Source organism: Symphodus melops, assembly GCF_947650265.1.
Source record: "Symphodus melops genome assembly, chromosome: 5".
NCBI classification, from domain to species: domain Eukaryota; kingdom Metazoa; phylum Chordata; class Actinopteri; order Labriformes; family Labridae; genus Symphodus; species Symphodus melops.
In genome coordinates, this window is record NC_136695.1 from 19,306,210 (window position 1) to 19,327,151 (window position 20,942).

At 40.0% G+C, this 20,942-nt stretch overlaps 2 protein-coding genes across 4 annotated transcripts in view; one reads left to right on the forward strand and one right to left on the reverse strand.

Moving 5' to 3' along the window:
- Positions 1–20,942, reverse strand: part of adam22 (ADAM metallopeptidase domain 22) — a 56,251-nt gene that overhangs the window by 6,853 nt on the left and 28,456 nt on the right. The window contains exons 1-24 of one of the 3 annotated variants that reach the window (XM_079343840.1): positions 14,809–15,175; positions 13,279–13,345; positions 13,037–13,113; positions 12,497–12,568; positions 11,875–11,946; positions 10,124–10,290; positions 9,961–10,045; positions 9,516–9,606; positions 9,367–9,418; positions 6,104–6,203; positions 5,942–6,013; positions 5,533–5,625; positions 4,999–5,079; positions 4,855–4,905; positions 4,699–4,762; positions 4,451–4,556; positions 4,236–4,355; positions 3,845–4,013; positions 3,384–3,495; positions 2,506–2,596; positions 2,167–2,220; positions 1,422–1,622; positions 863–963; positions 193–259 (exon numbers count right to left, since the gene is read on the reverse strand). In XM_079343840.1, the coding sequence (XP_079199966.1) occupies positions 193–259; positions 863–963; positions 1,422–1,622; positions 2,167–2,220; positions 2,506–2,596; positions 3,384–3,495; positions 3,845–4,013; positions 4,236–4,355; positions 4,451–4,556; positions 4,699–4,762; positions 4,855–4,905; positions 4,999–5,079; positions 5,533–5,625; positions 5,942–6,013; positions 6,104–6,203; positions 9,367–9,418; positions 9,516–9,606; positions 9,961–10,045; positions 10,124–10,290; positions 11,875–11,946; positions 12,497–12,568; positions 13,037–13,113; positions 13,279–13,327 (2,147 nt within the window). In that variant the 5' untranslated portion in view covers positions 13,328–13,345; positions 14,809–15,175. Of the gene's footprint in view, positions 1–192; positions 260–862; positions 964–1,421; positions 1,623–2,166; positions 2,221–2,505; positions 2,597–3,383; positions 3,496–3,844; positions 4,014–4,235; positions 4,356–4,450; positions 4,557–4,698; positions 4,763–4,854; positions 4,906–4,998; positions 5,080–5,532; positions 5,626–5,941; positions 6,014–6,103; positions 6,204–9,366; positions 9,419–9,515; positions 9,607–9,960; positions 10,046–10,123; positions 10,291–11,874; positions 11,947–12,496; positions 12,569–13,036; positions 13,114–13,278; positions 13,346–14,808; positions 15,176–20,942 lie in introns of those variants that run through there. The other 2 variants (XM_079343838.1, XM_079343839.1) reach the window with 2 other exon arrangements.
- Positions 13,768–17,559, forward strand: cldn12 (claudin 12). The gene is made up of 3 exons (XM_079343841.1): positions 13,768–13,994; positions 15,182–15,439; positions 15,532–17,559. Exons 2-3 carry the CDS (start codon positions 15,221–15,223, stop codon positions 16,396–16,398), a joined length of 1,086 nt encoding a protein of 361 aa, XP_079199967.1. The 5' UTR covers positions 13,768–13,994; positions 15,182–15,220; the 3' UTR covers positions 16,399–17,559.

Sequence of the window (20,942 nt, forward strand, 5' to 3'; positions counted from 1 at the left end):
CCAAAAGCCTGACAGTAAGAGTCATGTTTAGTTTTTGTCTTTTTATTTTATTTGTTGACATTAAACTTAAATAAAGACTAAGGCCAACTTTATGAACTGATACTATTTTGCTCTAAAGCTTCTCCCTTCTGAATATGCCACCTGCAATGTTCATTCATCTCTCAACTTGAGCTTTTTGCCATCTTTACTTACTCTGTGGAGTTGGAGCGAGCACGGAACTTCTTCCCTTTCAGTTTCTTGCGATTACCGCTCAGATTTCCTGGAGAGAAAGAAAAAAAGACGTGTTTTCTGTAACAGGGTTTTCCACAGTCTTAAAAGTTTGGGAAAATTCTTTAGTGCATTTCAATGTATTTAAGTAGTTTTTTTTAGCTTCATTTTCACATCACTGATGTATACCAACATTCTCAAATGTAAAAGGATCCTGTTGTCATGATTGTCCCCTGGTGACTCACACCAGACACGAAACAGAAGGAGACACGGAGACCATATTGAAATTGAAATGTTCGGTATGACCTTAAAGACAAATATCAAAACTGGAAACTTGATTTTACATAATTACATTTACAGTAAGACATTTGATATAATTATGGAGGATTCTAAATTCAATGAAGTATTGATTCAGATACCTTCTTTTTTTAAAGCACGTTAAACAAATTTACAGATGAGATACCAACTGGTGGCAAGAGATTATAAAAGGAATGAGATTTAATTCATATCTTTATTGTTCTGGCTTTGAAAAAGGCTCTGTGCCCTGATATGTCATGATGTGCTGTTTTGGGGAACAGACACATCACAGTCATTCAATAAAGAGGAAGTACAACTCTTTCCTCTTTTCTACAAGTGGTGTGGATTTGAATGTTACCTTGCCATGAGTTGCTTCTCGGTCGCCCATTTTCACAGATGTCAGAGATGTGTTTGGCATCTGGGATTCTCTCACTCCATGAGTGGGATAGCCCATTAGATCTACAAACACGCATGCACACACAAACACACACATTCAGAGTGGACAAAATATTATAAGTACATCATCTTCAGTCAGTTTGCAAAATGCATTCCTGCTCTTTCTGCACAGGAGGAGATGAGGAAGAGCAGTAATATAGATGGGTGAAAATAGAACGACACCTTGCTGAAGATGGTAACAATATGAGCCATGAAAAAGTGACATGATAGCAGGGAGAATGTCGCAGTGCTCAATTCTGCTTCAACAGAATATTTATCATTTGTAACCATTTTGATCTTAGTCCAAAATGTTCCAGAAAGAGGTGCAATTTGGAAGCCATGAAAGCAACAGAGCATGATAGAGCTCAACATACCACACACACACACACACACACACACACACACGCACACACAAACACACACACACACACACACACACACACACACACGGCAAATGAATGAGTGATGATGAGATGGCACACCTGAAGCCAAACAGTAAGATGTTCTGAGAAATGGATGGGATGGAGGGAGTGAAGGACAGGGTGCAAATCTGCAGGTGCGACAGGCAGGCTGACCTCTTCTTGGAGCTGCAGCCGGAGTTTGTGCTGACCCCCGGAGGCATGTCGCTGTAAAAGGAATCTGCGTCCCCAGGCTTTGTGACATAGTCACCTGGGGGCATTTGTCTGGAAAAACACCAGAATGTGTTAGGACGGGAAATGCCTTTCTGTCTGTTGTGAGTGGTTTTTTTCTCTCTCATTAAAAATAAAAACGGTTTTCCGAGATTTTAATTTAGATACATTTCCAGATGTGTACAAAATTGTTTTTGTTATTACTGTTTTTGTAGAGAACCAGTTTAATCAGCCCCTGAAACATTATCATTAGACTAAACTCCTCCACATTACAATCTTATTACAGGTAGTGTTAAAAAACAAAAAACAACAACATTAAATTGTAAGAGAGTAAAAGGACTCTTACTACAGTACTTTCTGGTGGTTACACAGAAAAAAAATGTTTTTTCCATGTCTGATTACTGATGTCAATTAATTCAATTTAATTTAATTAAAATTAGTTTGTTGCAACATTTTGAAAGTCAACTCAGACTTACGTTATGCATCAATAAAGAAACTGTGACACAAAATGTTTTTTTTTTAAAAAGTCATAGCAAAGATTTTGGTTAATTTATGTCAAAAATGTAACAAATTGTAAACAAAGTCGAAGGGAGCAAACCTGCAGAATCTTCTGTGAACCTCCGATTCAACGTAGCATCTCTGCTTGTAGCTCCTGTCAAGAAAAAGACTGCTCAGTAAGAGAAAAACTAATTAAGTTTTTTAAATGTATTACACAAGATAAAGCGGTGATTATGAGCTGTGTTGATGTGTTTGAGGGGTTGTTCCCTCATTTTTGAATAGATAGTGACTAAACAGACATTTATTTAACTGTTCATCTTACAGACATTACTGTAAGGTCTGTGATTCACACGCATAAAATAGGCTTTTCCCCTACATTTCTACATTTCTAAATTGTACGTCATAAAAAATTACACTTGCAAGCTGAGACAACACTCACTTGTAGCACCAGGCTGTGGCTGCCATGATGAGGGCGAGGAAGAGGAATGAGCCGACGATAGCCCCGATGATGATGTTGGTGCTGGTGATACCTGAGACAGAGAAGGAGAGTGGGGAGCCGCTGTGTGTTAAATGGGTGTTTGCCTCTTGCTCCTTGACTCATGTGGACACAGGGGGATACACAAACCACAACACACTGCAGCAGGACACAAAACACTGTACATAAAGCAGGAGAAGTGTAAAAGGAGAAAGAGAGGGACAAAACTGGGAGAACCACCTGACAGCCATCAGTTTAACACTGCTGGTTACTAACGTGTTTCAGGCTCTCACTCGGATTCAAACTTAAAATGCTTAATTTTTAACTCAGTAACTGTCACAAAGGATCAACCGAGGTGAGCTGAAGTCGGGGATGAGAGAGAGGAAGAAGAGAAGGAAAATGACAGGGTCAAAGACAGGACAAACACAATGAAAAGGAACTCAAATCTGACCTCAAGTCACTCCGTCAAAGACATCAGCCTGTCGACAAAGAATGAGTGTGAAAACTATGACAAACAAAAAGAATGGCATGCATGGTTCAGTGAATACAAATGTGGCTGATTTTAATGTGCAGACATGAAAACCAACACAGAGAACTTAAATAAAAGAAAACCGCAACACACAGAAGCCTTAAATATTCAACGAAAAACAATTGTGAATGTGATGAAGGGCGAAGGATTATAACAGAAGAAGTGAGCGATGAAGTGGGAGGTGGGATGAGATTTGAGTAAGAGGTATGAAAAGCAGAGAAAAAAAAGAAAGAAAGCAGGGTGACGAGAAGAGGCGCAGAGATTATGAAAGAGAGGTTTGAATGAAGAAAACAAACAGCGAGAGCGTCTCTACCTGAGACTGAGGCTGTCGGTCCCACCACAAGATAACTAAGAGGAGACGTGGAGTTACAGTCCTCTCCTGCCCAGCCCAGGTAACACACACACTTCAGCTCACTGCTGCACACCTACAGCATCAGAAAAAGAGAACGAGACACTTCTTAGATGATTTTATTTAATTTAGGCTCAAGACAGTTTTTCCCGTTTGTTTACGACTTCCAGATTGGCCAACTTGGCTAAAAAGTTGTGTGTGACAGATTTTAGCTATCTAGGGTTAGGTCACAGTGTAGTAACTTGAGAGTAACTTTATAATGGTGAAGACATTAAGACACTTAAATCTGATATGATGGTAACAGCGAGTTGATACATCAGTAAGCAAACATGACCCTCGCGCCTCACAGCTTCAGTTGAGTCTCAAAAGCAGTTTCACGCTAATATGTTCATGTGTGTGTAGCTGTGTTTACTGCATGTGTGTACCCCGTGTCCGGAGCAGATGATCTTGTCAGTGGTCCCAGGGCAGGTGCTGAAGTTGAACTGTTGTATGGGGAGACATTTGTGGTTGAAACAGATGCGGTCCGTCCCGCAGGCCGTACCGTCCTCGACGTATCCCAGATCAGTGTCTCCGTCGATCAGCACATGAGCCCCACTGAACAACACACACACCTGAGTCTCTCACACAGAACCTTACATATGGAACACTGTAGTGCATTTACACATACAAGGACACTGAAGAGGCAGTACAGTAGCTATGAGCTTCGCCACGTCTCTGCTCTCTCTTGTATTTTTAAATGATTTTTTAGCAGAACCAAAATACTAAAGAAAAAACTAAATAGTATTTCAGGAAACCTTTTTTTGCAATGACACGAACCTGCAGTCAAGAGAAGCACTGTGACGGGCTACTGAGAAAGAGGAGAGGCCTCCCTGCAGATCTCCCAGACGTGGGGAAGGTGAGATGTTGGAGCACAGCAAGTATCCACAGTGAACGTCCCTGAAATACAGGTATGCAAACAAGACCGTCACCAGCAGTCAAATAAGGTGATGTAAGAATTATTTTGGGTTTGGTGGCAAGAAGGACCGACTCACTGTTTGTTACACTGGATCCAGGTGTCCTTGTCCTTCCCACAGTTGCCTTTCTCCGTCCCTTCAATGTTTAACTTCTCGTAACAGAACTTGTCAGCCGCGGTTGCCTCTGAGGGAAAAACAGAAAACAGATTGAACAGTTATTTTGAAAGTTTCTGAAGTTTCTAGATAATGTGAATAGTCTAGAAAAAATTATTGTAATAAAAATATATGTGGTATATTTCAGCACATGGTATTTATATCACACTTACTCTCTCCCCAGATGTACTTGCACTGCCTGTCTTTGGTTTTGCACCTTCCGTTGAAGCAGCGACCCTGTAAAGGGAAATATAGCACAGGGATAAAGCTTTCCTTTTTAAAATGGCAAAGTACAGCAGGACCGAAAACTGATTATCTATACACCTCACCTGGTCCTTTTCACACGTGTAGCCATCCATCTTGTGCACATTTGGTGGACACTGCATAATAACGAAGAGGTAAAAAGATGTTTGTTTTAAGGAAACCTTAGAGCCTGTAGTTGTAGAACAAGTGTTAGAGAGTCTTAGTCTCACCTGGCTGGAGTTGCCTGTGCAGTTTTCAGGGATGTCACAGTCGTTAACTGCATCTCTGCACACAACTCCCATGAACTCCATCTGTTACCATATACATAAAAGACCAAAACGATTCTCAGTGTTTTTAATTCAGTGGTCGTGCCAGTTTGTTGCCAAGCAACAAGCACCCTCTGTCTTCTTTCTTGACTTACTACCATAAGTCCATCAAGGACAGGTATGTTTACCTTTACAATATTAGGTGTATTTCATAACTATTTCAGTCTGTTGAACCCAATAAGATCAAAGAGGACTATTAAGTTTAATATTCTAAAAGTCGTTGTGCTTTTCCACTTACTCCACTTGGTCTCAGATTTCTTTGAAAGCTGTTTCAAACCAGGAGTGTTGGATTCAAAGTGTATCCAAGAGGTCACGGCCAATAGACAACAACAAAAGTTCTCCCCCTTCATCTTGGTTGTATGGAGAGTTAATGCCTCTCATTTTTCCATCATGCATCTTTAGGAGAAGACGAAAGGTGTAGGTGTGTATTTTCTTTACCTGACAGTTGTTGCAGCAGAGTCCATCGCTGCACTTGGAGCCTTGTGTTAGGGTGCATTTGTTGCAGCAGGCCTCGCCCTGTCTAGCACACTCCTAAAAGGCAAGACACAACTTCTCTCAGTGGTCGACTTTTGATTCCATGTAAAGGATTTCAGTCTTGTAAGGATTTCTGAGTTCACCATGCAGGATCTCTCTGGTAAATGTCTATGAAAATGTCTCTAAGCAGCCAGGCCTTGAATCACAACATTTCTTCTAATCAGCTCAGTCTGGCACAGCAGGTGGTTTTGTTGTCGGGTAATTAGCACATCACTTTGACTTTGCATGATTATTGAGTTTCCCCTTTAGGATTCTACATTACATCCATATTAGCATCACATCCACTTTCATATACAGGAGGACTGCAACTCACCGCTGGGCTGCCACAGTCACACTCCTCTCCAGGCTCCACGAAGCCATTTCCACACACCGGAGGGTCCAATAGCTGAGGAGAACAGGACAAGGATTAACACATAAACTATTCAGGAGACAGACTTTTCATTACATGTGTTGTATGTGCGTGACAGTGACAAACCTTCAGGGGTTTGTTAAAAAGACAGGCTCCTCCTCCACTGTTTAGAAAGTTGTGGTACTCCTCCACGTTGCAGTCGGAGAACCTCTTTGGCAGGTAGAAACTGTTCAACACAAACGCAGCATATAATACAGTGAAAACAGTACAAACTGCATTCAACGGAAACAATGGGGCAGAGGGGGCTTCCTCCCTTAAAACACATTACAGACAAAAAAAAGGTAGTGTTTCACACAAATAACATTGAACACATTAATAACAACAATCAATTTCAGATCTACGGACAACGTATAGCAGGTCTTATCTTGTTTAAATGTCTGAATATTTCAGGTTTTACCACAGGTTACCATACTTACAGTTTAGAGGAGATCCTCACTATAATCAGGAGGTAAATATACAGTATAGCTACGAGTGAGAGGGTCATGTGAAGATAAATAAGATGTTAATGAATTTTAAGATGCATTTATGAAATGGTCTTGAAAATGACCTTGTATATTTTGCATGATTCACTTATGGACAGTTATTGCATTAATGTGTCATATTTAAACAATGGGGATACTAAGTGGACAGAAATAAAGCTGTAGAGTTACCATTCCCTATTCAATTCAATTCAAAAAAACTTTATTTGTCCCTGGGGGGAAATTCAAAGTGCATGTATGTTGTATGATTAACTCGATTGAAAAATATGAAACACAGCTGGATCGTAGTTTCATCCAGAGCTAATCAGCATCCAAAGTATTTATGCAAATCTCTCAATCAAATGGTAGAAGTTCAATGTTATGTTCATCATGACATTGGCCCAAACCTGAGCAGCACTTAGACATTATTATCTCTGTGCTTAGTTCTGATTATGCAGCTGGCACATGTTGAACTGTAGAGCCTCTGGATGCGCTGCTCATCAGGAGACAATGCAATAACAGAGCCGGAGAGAGTCGAGGGCTGAGAGAGGTCGGCATAATTTGATATGAAATGTGACTAAACGGAGCCTCCTACAGCAATAGCGGTTGTATGAAGAGCAAGTAATGATGAGGCTTAGATGACGAATGAAGAACATTGAGATATTTTAGTTATAGTTCTGAAACTTATCAGGTTAGACTATATTCAAGATATCACTTTAGACTTGCATCCCAAATGTCTTTGAATTTTGTTAAAATATTTCAGTGATAATCCCCTTTTAAACAGGATCAGGCTCAAATAATTGACCAGAAGTCACCAGAAGTGCATCTGTGTAAATGTAGGCTTATTATTAATAAATAAAATATCTGTTCCAATGATGATTACAATCTGAAGATTTGACTATTATAGTCTGTGAAGCACACCATGTACTGCATGTAATAGGTTACTTATCCTCTCCTCTGTTGTTTATTTACAGTCGGCATATCACCCCCTTGTGGTATTAAAGAGACATTGCAGTCTCTGAATCCAAATGTCTGCATTTATGTGTTTTCTGTTTTCTTTTGACGCAATACTGAGCAGACTATATGACAACACTGTATCAGAAACATTTTCTTTCCAAGCTACACTGGTTATAAGTCTTTTTGTTTTCCTTTTTGATTGTCATTACAAAATCCAATTATTCATGAGAAGAAAACTACAGGGCCTGTGGAGTCCCCAAAATGTAAAAAAAGTGAAACAGTTAAAAATCTTCACTGGAACATAATGCATATAAAATATTGGTTTGTGCATTTTTATTTCACTAAAGGCCACCTGCCATATAATATAAGTTTTAGTTCAGATTAAAGAGGGATAAGAACAATAAACTGACACACTGTGTAGGGATAAAATCAACTGAAACACACACACACACACACACATACACACAAACAAACAAACATTTAAACTCAAAAAGACACACACACACACACACACAAACATTCAAACACACACACACACACACACACACACACACACACACACACACACACACACACACACATACACACACACAGTAGCCTAGCCCTGTGAAAATGTTAGAATTGTTATTAGACGGTTAGGTTGACATGCAGTAGATGAGGGATAAAAAGAAATATTGGCTAATGGACATGGGTGAGGTTTTCTCATTGAATACAAGTGTCTGAAATACCATTGACATTATTTTAAAGGGTACAGATCAGGACCAGGTCTGTTCACAGGCGCTACGTCACATGACCACATGGAGTTATGGCAAATTTGTGATCGAGCTTCAAAGGGAGCAGGAGCAAAATCTGAACACGCAGTGTTAGAGGAGGTTACACTTGTTAAAGGAAGATGAATGACATTGCAGACTGTATCAATAGGTTAGGCGTGGACAAACAGAGCTGATGAAAGTTCTGACTTTAAAGGGCGAGAGTGATGGGGAGCCCATCCATAATTCAAATAACCAAATTAATACAATTATCTTGGCTGATCATCCAGTGATGTTGGCCAAAAACTGAAGAATAGACATAAAATTATGTAAAAAATCGTACAAAATGATGATGAAAAATACAGTCAGTGTAAGTTAAAGGAACATCAAACTGTATTTGTTCACATCATTTGAAGCAAAAGAGAAGCTGGGGCCGCAGCGGCTGCAGTGCTGTCAAATGAGACCAGAAAGGTTGTGATGACTGACAACCTCTCTGAGGCAGCCAGCTGGTTTAAAATCAGCACAGGCAACGTTCTAGCCAAACTTCTGCTCACCTGCTGTCCCATTCGGGATAGAGGGGGAACGTAAGAGGTATTTAAGAAGAGAGGCATACACATACACACACACACACACGTCGCACAGGCACATCTGAGTGCTCATAGTGGCACAGCACCATTCTGCATACTTTAAACATGATGTAAGACAAACATTGTCATGACATCTGCATGAAACCAAAATAACATACACTGAAATAATTATGACCTATTTTCTAATCTTAGCAAGCAACAGATTATATAACGTATTAATGCTCAAAGAACCCCAATGAAGTTATATAAACAAGCCCTATAAAGAATAAACATGTACTGACACCTAGAGGTCAATTATCAAATTACAACAACAACCTATTGTAGGGACAGTCAATTCATCTGATCAAAGTGATACTGAGTTTATACATATACTCTATGTATTTCTATTTACATAAGAAAATGTGATGTTTTGATGTCGACAAATGACAGAATTGAATTCAACTCAGTAAAACCTTGAGGACGTCAATTATTTAAATGAATAATGTTTCATTCTCGTTTGTACATTTGTCATGAAGTCTACTGTTATTTCTGCTTTAATGCAATGACTTGGTGAGGAAATGAACTCTGAAGTAACTTACCCAACATCATCCATGATGCAGCCAGACCATCGATCATCACACTTGCATTCACCTGGTGGAGAAATAAACCATCAGCAGTTCTCCATCACATAAGAAGAGATTACACAAATTACTGTGCGAGAAAGAAAGCAAAAAAACGATTTGTGTACCGTTTAGGATCCTCTTCTTGTCGGAGAAGATGCCAATGTTTTGTCCAAGAGACTGAGCGAGGGTTATAGCCATCTCATCTGTTTTCCCATACTGATGAAGAAAAGAGACAGACAGACAGACAGACAGACAGACAGACAGACAGACAGACAGACAGACAGACAGACAGACAGACAGACAGACAGACAGACAGAGAGACAGAACATAAGGAGACAAACAAATCAGGATATCTGATTTATTAGGAGAAGATAAATTACATTATCAAATTATATACTTTGATTTGTTCATTTACAGACGCTTAACTTCTGTAAAGATGAAACTCAAAGTTGAAAAACTAAAATAAATGCACCATATTGAGATGAAACTTATAAACCTTAGAACTTATAGATATAGATCATGTCAAAGCTCCGATGAATGTTAAACGAGAACTATACATCTGGGACTCACCTCATTGACTCCTCCTCCTTTGGTCAGGGAGCAAACTCCTCCCATATAAGATGCTCCTCCCCAGCTGCTGTGAAACCGATTTCCGCTGATAAGAAAATAAAATGTAAATTAATCTTGGAATTAAGTGACTCGAAAAAATCCTTCAAGACATTCCCAGACTTACGAGAAAAGGTGAACAGAGTCACATTTCTCCTTGATGAAGTCTTTTCGGTACTTCATGAACTCCCTCAGTGTCACCATGGGGTCGTCATCGATGTTAAACCTGTTGTCAGCTGACCACGTCTCCATGGCAACAAGCACAATGCGAGTATTAAGCTGTTCCTTGAAAATCTGAAGAATGAAAGGAAATTGAATATCAAAAAGCTACATTTGAAAATATAAAAAATACAGTCATCAGTGGCTGGAGGTGACCTGACAGATTTTATAACAGACTGGCATGTCTCATCTTAATCATCATCTCCAGCCGTTTGTCATGAGAGAACCAGTCAATGGTCAGTATGATCAATATGATCTCGCCAGCAGACAGCAGCACATTCAGGTGGCGAGACAAAGTCAACAAGGGTAACCGTCTGAAGGACAGACAGAGTGGATGGCAAATACTATTGTTTGCTCTCATAAGATGGACATCTGTTGGGGTTCTGTCCAAACAAACACAAGAGAAGTGGAAAACAGAAACGGCTCTTTCCTTAAACTAAATGAAAAACACAATCACATAACAAAGCTGACAGAGCAGAAAGAGTGTGGACAGTGATCACTGCAGAGGTTCGCTCCTGCAATATCACTCTCATCTTGACATATTCATAGTTGTCAAAGAAAAAGTGTGTGCCACTGCACCAGACAGTAGCCTGTCTCAGGCTCTGTCTAAGCAACAACAAATTTAATGACATTATATAACCATTCATCTTAGCCCTGAGGGTCATTAAGCAACCATTGCTCCTGAAGTTGTTCTTCATACTGTCCAGGCAAACAGGAGCTCTGTCTTTCACAATAACAGTTTGCCTCCATTTCCTAAAACATAAAAGGATGGATGTCACAAACATGTCCTTCCTGGCTTCTTACACTGTAAACGACAGTGAGATTTAAAATCAACACTTCACCTCTTAAACAACTGAGCTGATTAGTTGCATGATTATTACAATCCTTCAGAAGCTGCTACAAAGTTGATATTTTATTTAACCTTTATACTGTATGTCAATTTATTAAAAGAGGATTTTCCATTTCCCCTTTAATTTCCATTGTTTAGAAATGTTTGACAGATTGAGTGTTTTAAGATCACCTGAAGCTTACTGAGTGCTGCATCTATCATTTTCAAAGGTCAGAGATGTTTCCTGTTCCCCATACTGAGTGCCGTCTGATTTTGAAAATGAACAGTGAAAAGTCAAAATAACTTTCATCTGTAGAACTGTCTTCTCTTAATAGTGTGTGTATCTTTCTGACTGTAGCTTCTTAGCAATATTTCTATTATCCTATCTGATACCATTTGCCATACACCAAGAAAAAGCGTCAACTCTATACTCGTACATGGAAATCAATGTGTACTTCCCAAATAGCATCTGCTTCATACGATCCTCTTCAAGGACATGGCAAAAAGCATGAACATTCTTCTGCTTCTCAAGCCTCTCAGTTTACAGACATGACCCTGAAGCAGGTCAGGTTTCAGTAGCACAGCTCACAGATGTGACTTGATGAAACACAGAAATATCTGCCTCAGCTCTGTTTCAGTGAAAACTCTTTTGACAGGCTGGTTAAAAACATATAATAATACAAATAATAACAATAATAGCATATTATGAGCCATAGGAGGTTTTAACTGCAGAGTGTGGTTGGTTAGCAGAATGCAGTGCAATGAGCAGCTCCAATACCTGGGAGTGCTTGTGGTAAGCTTTCCAAGAAGAGGATCAATACATTTCTTACCATGTCAGCCATATTGACCACTGACTTAGCATAGTTATTTGTGTGCCCAACTGAAAGCCGATGCTTCTTGTACTAGAGAGAGAGAGAGAGAGAGAGAGAGAGAGAGAGAGAGAGAGAGAGAGAGAGAGAGAGAGAGAGAGAGAGAGAGAGAGAGAGAGAGAGAGAGAGAGAGAGAGAGAGAGAGAGAGAGAGAGAGAGAGAGGGAGGGAGGAAACAAACAATAGTGTTAGAAGCAATCTGGTAAAAAAATAATTTCAAGCCTTTTAAACATCTAAAAGGAGCAGGTGTCTGCACATTTGCTTTTGCTCCAAATATCAGCTTGGTTGTGCACTTAACAATCGCAGGCACAGGAGATTTAAGTCAGAGCCAGTTGGATGAATACTGTCTGTTGAAGGTTCAATAAAGGGAGTGCCTCAAGAGTGCAAGCACTTATTTCATTTAAAGTATTGACTGACCACCCAGCATCCTGCACTGTGTTCATATCAACCTAAAGGTAAAAATGTGTGATTATATTGTTTGAGTGTCTGTAAATGATGCTCATTCCATTTGGGCTTAAAAGACGAGACATCAACAATAACCTGAAAGTCAATTTCATACCATATCTATGTAGTTTAAACTTTACCATTAGATGGTCATTGATCACCATCAGCTCAATGTATTTGGTCTCATCCTCTACACCTCTTGACTCTAAGACCTGAGAAGAAAGAAACACAATTTACCAGTTTGGTCATAGAAGAAGACAAACGCACAAAGTTGGACTCAAGTCCCACATGTCTAGAATAAAAAAATTAGTTCTGCAAAGTTAAACCAGTTTTTCTATTTCAAAATTCCAAATAAATATGACAGCAGCTCTAAAGGGATAGACAGCTGCAGACAGCTGACTTTATCTGAGAAAAGACGAATTGGTTTGAAGCAGCTGCTACTCACAAGGTAAATATTTTATGAAAAGCAAGATGACAGAAGAGAGGGGAGCAGTTGTGTAAGTTTAGAAACATTCCTCTATCTTTAGATTTTAGAGTTACGAAAAAATACACACAGGGATCAGTGCGCGCGCGCACACACGCACACACACAAACACAGTGTGAAGTGCATTGTATATTAAAGTCAACATGAGTCTACTAGGATCCCACTTCAATAATGATTTTGCCTGAAGAGGTCATACCTGTCTTTTTTTTCTCCGGTGAACAACTTTTGATCCAGGAAAAGGAGGGCTGGGAAAAGGTGGCTCTGGAAATTCACCTAGGAAACACAAACATTTATCTATGATCAATATTTACTTATAGTAGCTTCCAAAACAGTCAGACACATATTTTATGAGTGGAACAAAAATAAAAATGATTTTACAGCCTTTTATGCACATTATTCATAGATTGAACATTCTTGTGTCTTCTGTCTATATCTTACCATTGAGGAGGTCGTTTAATCCCTCTTGGCCTGCAGATTTATAAATCATGTGAATGTGGACATCTCCCTGAAAGACACAAAAACTGAACTTAAATTACAGCTCCCTTTAAAGTGTCTGATGTGTGGACTTGAGTCAGGGTTTCAGTGCTTGAATTCAACTTAGGTAACATATCTGAATGAAACATGTCACAGTGTTTGTTTTATTCCTTATTTCTGCTTCAAAACTTCAGTGACATCTGTCAAAAAAAAGGAGATGAAACATCACACAAAAACTTGACTTAAACACTTAGTATTAATATAGCTACTATAAAAAATACCTCTACAACACGAATTGCAATCTGCAACCAAAATAAGTCTTGACTGCTACTGTAAATTCAAGTCAACAGAGACCAGCATGTTTGTTTTCAATGTAGGTCTACTGTTTTTGTACTATTATTACCGTTCCCGTGGTTTGAAGGCTTAGTGTATTTCTCTAGGAATAACCACAGGGGAACAGTACTTGCTCTGTGAACATGAATATCGAAACACGCATGCGTGAACTACCTGTGAGACTACACTGAGGGCAGCAGACAAACTGGCTATGAGGCCTCATCCTGTTTACGGCTCTATATACTGTAATTTTGTTAAAAAGTTTCTGGGTTGGTTCGTCTCCAAGCGTGTGAAGAAGTGCCATGTTAAATGCGATCTAAACACGATTGAACTGCTGGAGTTTAAAGGTACGTTGTATCATTTACCAAAAAAATTGAATAAATGAGTCGGGGATTCAGGAACCAACAGGTTGCTGTAATGCTAACATTTTTTTAAGCTATAAGCTAATTAGCTGGCTAACAAAAACAAGCTAACTGTATCGTTGGGAATGAGTTAGTTTGTATATTCGCACGAAAATAATTTTATTGTGAATATTTCATGAACTTGGATTGTAGTAATTGAAGCTTTAATTCGATAATATTTGTTTTTAGACCTGCCGACGGGCTGAATAGCTAACGAAACGGGAGGGTAATTCAGCTGTAACCATGGTGATAAACATTTCTTTATAGTTATAGAGGTGTCTGGTGTTATCTGATAAAAGGTTGGAAGTAATATTTGGTGTCAAAATTCAGACACAGACGCTGTCATCCATACTGGCCTTAGCTGCTGTGGTTTGCTCTCCTTTTCCTTTTGAACTAGGATACATTTTATTGTACAACCATATAAACCTCCTCTGTACTTTTTACTGTAGCAGAAATTATTAGACAAGAAAAACCCGCCAGCCTCAGTGCATTACACATTCATTTCACCTTAAAACAAACTCTGAGTGGTGCCAGGGTGATCTGAGCTTGTTGTTTTGCATAGATCAAAGTCCAGCTGCATTGTGGTTTTTTTTGTTTCTAAGCTGAATGTGATGTGTCAGTGTTTTATGGCCCGAGTCTAAATTCAACAAATGTAGAAAAAATCTGAGTGGATGATAGAAAGTAATTCAGGACGTTCACAGAGTCTTGGTATGTCACTGCTGCATGCTGTCATTTAAAGCAACTTAATTCAATAGCTTACTGTTTAGTCTGCACAGTGTAAGAGCAAAGCGCTGCAGCATGGACACGTTCCCTTCCAACATCAGGCCCAAAGTCACTCCTACTTTGTTTGCTAATAAAATGAGAGCATTGTTTCTCAGAGACAGCAGATATTGGGTCAACTATGCTGTGGTGAATAGAAATACAGTGGGGGTTGCCCATAGCTAGGTCAGGCTGTGGCACAGTTAGTGTACTTGAATAATAATTAGGTCATTTGAAGAAACTTATTTAACCAAGCATTTTTCCTAAATATCAGGCGTTCTGTAATATTTACTTAAGTTACATTAGAGGCCTTTCACGTTCCACTAAGCTGATCAGTCACTTCTCTCACTGTCTGTCCTCATCTTCTCAAACAGGAACTCTTAACTTGGCCTCGGTTCCTGTAAACATCCACCATGTCGTGTCGGGACATCCATGCCACCAACGCGTTTGCCTTCATCATTGCCTTTGTGTCTGTGGGAGGGATTGCTGTGGCATCGTTCATCCCACAGTGGCGAGTAACCAGACTCGTCACCTTCAATCGTAATGCCAAGAATATCAGCGTCTATGACGGGCTGTGGGCTAAATGTGTGAAACAGGATGGTTATTCAGGATGTTACTACTATGATTCAGAGGTATTTCTTGAAGAAAAAATGTTCTCTCAAGCCTTTGCTTTTTTTCTTTTATGTCCTAAAACAAAAAAAAACATGTCCTCTTGTTTTTCTAGTGGTACTCTAAAGTGGACCAGCTGGATTTAAGGCTCCTGCAGTTTTGTCTGCCAACAGGTCTGCTACTCAGCTCTCTGGCCTTGCTGCTGTGCATGTCAGGAATGTGTAAGACATGCTGCTGTTCAGAGAAGCCTGAACCGGACATCAAGACCACCAGATTCCTAGTCAACAGTGCAGGCTGTCACCTGGTTGCTGGGATGTTCTTGTTTCTGGGAGGAGCTATCGCTTTGGCACCCTCAGTCTGGTTCCTGTTCCGTACCAAGGAAATGAACATCAGATATGACCACATTTTCTCTGACGGTTTTGCTGTGTATGTATCCATTGGCTGCTCTGGAGGACTAATGCTGGCCTCCCTGCTGATGTTCATGTGGTACTGCATGTGTAAGAAGTTGCCTTCACCTTTCTGGTTGCCACTGGAGACTATGCCCACCTCTCTGTCCACCCAGCCTCTTACTGCCAACGGATATCCTCCATCCCCAGTGTATGGTCCTCAGCCATTCCTGCCACAAACATTTCCTCCCACTGTGATCGACACCCAACCTTATGTGACATCCCAGGGCTACTCACAAAGTGTGATAGCCCCTGCACCACCGCAGGTGTACATGTCTCAGATATCCGCTCCTGATGGGTATGGTTCAGAAGTGGGGGGAACCCAGGCCTACAGCTACGCCCCCTCACAGAGCTACGCCCCCTCACAGAGCTACGCCCCCTCACAGAGCTACGCCCCCTCACAGAGCCACGCCCCCTCACAGAGCTACGCCCCTTCTCAGGGCTATGCATCCAGCTATGCGGGCCATCGCTATTCTTCCCGCTCTCGCATGTCTGCCATAGAAATCGACATTCCCGTCCTGACTCAGGGACAATAAGGGAAGAGAGGTTGACATCATGTTCACCACTGATCAAACTAATAGAGTATGATTGATGTACGTTTATGATATGAGAGCTATTTACAGCCCCCAGAGTGATAGCTTCAAGAATTCAGTCAGTCACTCCAGGGCTGTAAAGTGCTGATTATAGAAGATGGGATGGAGCCTGGAGCACTAATGAAGGATGAGATTTCCTTAAAAGGAGGCTCACTAAAACACTGGCGAAGCTACACTGTATTCAGCTTAGTATTGTAGAAAGGAAAAAAAAAAGAAGTTATTTGCAGCCAAAAACTGAAAGAAACCTCAACCGACCATGTGTCATTATCTCATTGTTTAACTGATGAGTGTGACGACTTAACTTGTAACCTGCCGAAGTTTCCAATGAACAAACTCAACTACAAGCGACAAAGTTCTTAGAATTTATAACATTCACATCAATCACCACTCTTAACTTTAGATTAGAACGAGTGTATGCTGGCTGCCAAAAAGCTGCAGAAACACGACAGCAAAATATGACCCTGTTACATTTTGTTTGTCTACATTAACTTTATAATCACGTGATAAAAAAACAAGTGTTGTTTGTGTAAAGCTTAAACTGTGGAGGTCTTTTAGTTTGAAACCGAAACACAACTCTGTCTTTAAATGAAACTTCTGAGGTTGTGATGTCATCACGTTGGTTTTTGTTGTACTGTTACAGTGCCCTGTGAAGAGCAGCTGTTAATGCACTAATGGTATGAATACTGTGCCAACTCGCCTTTGATCACTAACTTTATTAGCTTTTAGTATCGTCTAACACGGTCATCTCACGCATATTAACATGTTTTTCAAATGTTTATTTAATAAGGTGGCACTATAAAGATTTTAAACTGTAAACCATAGTTAGATCTCTGTATTTCTTTAAATCACACTATGCTACTTAATTATCAAGATGTTAAGGAATAAAACACTGGGGTGCCCTTCTTCTCAAACCTTCTGTGTCATTTGGATTACCAGCGGGTTCAGTTGTTGTGGTAAAGCCAAATGTAATCTCTTGCCTATTGTTATTTGTTTCTTTGAATAACTTACTGTCTAAATAATGTCAATATACAAAAGGTCAGTGATATCTGTGTTTTTTTCTACAGTCATCGTTTTGGTTTTTATTAAAACTTGATAATTCAATAATGTTTCTTCTTGTCTGTTTATGTGCTGAGCTAACAAAAAATGTATATACCGCTACGGCAACAAAATCACTTTCACAATCATTTGTGTGTCACCGCGACCAGCTGGAGAACAACAAAGCATATACACATTGTATTACATGACAGCGCAATGTGCAGCAGCACTCTGCTTTTCTTTGCTTTTCAATATGAATTCACTGACTTTTGCCCTGAACCTTGATCGGCTCTGTGGGTAAATATTAAAGTTATCACATCAGTGGCTTAAGAGAGAAACCAGAGCCAATTAATAAGAGTGAGCGCTCTATTAAAATGAATCTTTTAGCGCTCCAGTGTTTTTGTCTCATCTTTGATGTAGTCCTTGTGGACCAGCGTCTGGATTAACAGCCACCAGCCTAAATCGCAGCAGTCATAATTGGAGCCAACTCTGTCTTTGATGTGACACTTTCATGTTGACTGAGAGTTTAGCTGCTGATTATAAATAAGAACATGATTATAAGAAGTGTGTGATATTTGCACATGCTCAGCAAAGTCCATTGTTAACAGAGAATTTTTCCCCTAAATGCACTGTGATTAATCAAACATATTCTTGCCCAGCGTCTTCTTTGTTCCCCACATCACAGTAAGAGAATACACACACGGTGTATAGACACTGCAGGGAGCGAACAGGGATGGAGATTTAGGGTCTATACACAGATGGTCTTCATATGTCATGCTACAAAGAGACAGGGGCGGAGCCTGGGTTGCCAGGGGAGATGGTACCTCAGACACAGACTGCTGGCTCATGAATATAAAGCAGGGAGGGGTAACATGCTTTCATTCTTGTTCTCCTGCGTGTGTAAATGAACCGATATAGGTGACTTGAAGTTGGCTTGAGGCAACGAGACCATTTTTGATAATCCTGTTAGCTCCGATGCACACAGACTTTTTTTTTTTATTCCAGTATAAAAAAACACCCTAATCTTTGCACCTTTTGTAAACACAATGTCCTCCCCCACCATATATCTTGCCACAACCCCCATCCAAATACCCATCCTTCACCCTGTAACTCCCCACCCCCCTCTTCCTCCTCTCTTTTGGTTTTTTCAGGTCAGATCGCCACAGAATCTGTGGTGAAAACTGCTAGCAGTTATTGACGTGACAAGATGGAAGCTGTGGGAACACCGTACACTGAATAAATTTGAGTCTGACAACATCTGAAATTTCTTAAGAACTACATAATAGACAAATTAATAGATTAATCTATAAACCAAGCGCCATCCTCCTGTGTTGCAAAATGAAGCCAATGTGAGTGCGAGTGTCCACTTCAGTCTGGTTGCACAAGTAGCATAAGACATGTTTATCCACACATCAGTATAAAAAAGCCTGTCTTAACAGCCGAAATTAACATGTTTACAGCCTAATGGGTCTAATTAGCTCACGTCTCGATCAGAACACACGGTGAATTTTTTGAGGATCTGATTGACAGGTGGGTGGGATGTAACGGTTTGTCAAGATGCTCTCAGCATGTCGTTAGGTTGACAGGAAGTTCGGCTGAGACAGCATTTCCAGCATGGCGACAGCCAATAAGAGGACTCCAAAAACCCCTGCAGTCACAGATGGGTGACATCACTTAAGCTTCGTCCATTGAAATGTACAGGATATGATATAAATGGGATGGTTATTATTTAAAGAGGACATATTATAGCCCTTTTCTACCTTTCAAAACAGAGGGACTATTGCTGCTCACACAAGTCTAAGTTTTATTTTGTGTGAAGTTAGTTTTCATACAAACAAAAACTCAGGAAAGCTTTATTCTATCAGGATCATGCTTAATACAAGCATTTTCAACAGCTTTTAGTATGAAATCTATTTAATACTAAATGCTAATTTTCCAGTGATTGAATTTATGACACACCATTGTTTAACCCACGTTTACATTTATTGTATATTCAAATATACTTGGCAATAAAAAAACTATTCTGATTGTGATAAGTGAAATGCCTGCTTGTTTACACATTGTAACATTCTGTATATAGCTTTACAAATGTATTAATAATCCCCTGAAATGTGCTGCAACACTTAAAAAAGTACAAGCAAACCCAAAGAGATGCAGAGATGTTGCCGCAGAGGCCCCGAGGTGCAGGGGGGTTTGAAAGGTGTTCAGAGAAACACACCAGGATTAAACATATGGTGTTTTCTGCATATGCAAGCCAGCATCACGAAACCTAAGTGCAAGTTGGCTGCATGCAAACGCTGACACTTAGACACTGAAGAAGTGCAAGATTTATCAGCCACGTAGCGGCAGGGAACATCACGTTCTTGGCTTGTGAACTTTAACTCTGCTGATCTGTGTAGCTAACACTGTAGTCTCCACAAGCATATTTACATAACGTGATGAAACACTTTTAAAACCACTTCGGCTTCAGAATGTGAGGAGCTTGTTCAGACCACACTTAGCTAATGTCCTGAAACTTTTTCTGCCTTGGCGGAAGGAGGGCAGATGGATTTACCATATGGCCGTCAGGAGTCATGCAGACTCTCGAGCTGAACACACACCCAATCCTGTCATGTTTTTTTTTCATCACTTCCAACTAGATCACGACAACTGTATAAGTAGAGCACCTCATTACATAAAGACTCATTTGAAACCTTTACTAACTGAGACCAAGAGCAATGTGCCTGTTTAAGGCCAGTGTCATGAATAACCACTCAATATACTGAAAAGATAGAGCCATTTAAAATTAACTTTAAGTAAAGAATTTCAAAATACAGTTTTGATACAAGGAGAGTGTGCATGATTTTTGCAGCATTACGAAAAATGGGACAACCATCTGCAGACCAGGCAGACCGTCACAAAGACAGAGAAACACAGAGAGGAATCCAGGGATGTGAGGAGGCAGGCAGGAGGAACTGTCGCTGACAGGGAGCAGCATCCAGAGCTCAGAACTGACAAGCTGATAGCTACCTTTGTGCTCAGGGGCAGATCCGTCCTTTTGCATTGTCATGCAGTTCACAATCCCCACACCTCATGTACCAACTAAGACTGCCAGAGCAATACGCTGAAAGTTTTCCACTTCAGTATGAGGTTTTTTTAATACTTTAAATCACTGAAGAATTATACTTATTTGAAGATCGTGTATCTTTAAACTTAAATGTGACCCTTGACAGTATGTCTCACTGGAATAGAAAGAGTCAAATGCTGATTGGAGGAGTTGATAGATTTCAGGAGTTAATGTAAAATGTTGGGAATGTACAGATGACTAGAAGTATGTGCGATGAAAAGATGTCTGTATTTGAAATGTTGGATAAGCAAATGTGGTTCAGACCAACCGTTTACATTGTGCTGCATATAAAACTTGACTAGTAGAGAATCTACTCCAATGCATTGTTCATCATCTTGTGCCACTC

What these genes read in the sequence shown, in the direction of transcription:
- cldn12 (XM_079343841.1), top strand. Translation starts at nt 15,221, where the DNA reads ATGTCGTGTCGGGACATCCATGCCACCAACGCGTTTGCCTTCATCATT. An exon ending in GTTACTACTATGATTCAGAG is followed by an intron (nt 15,440 to 15,531) that starts GTATTTCTTGAA and finishes TTGTTTTTCTAG; the next exon opens with TGGTACTCTAAAGTGGACCA.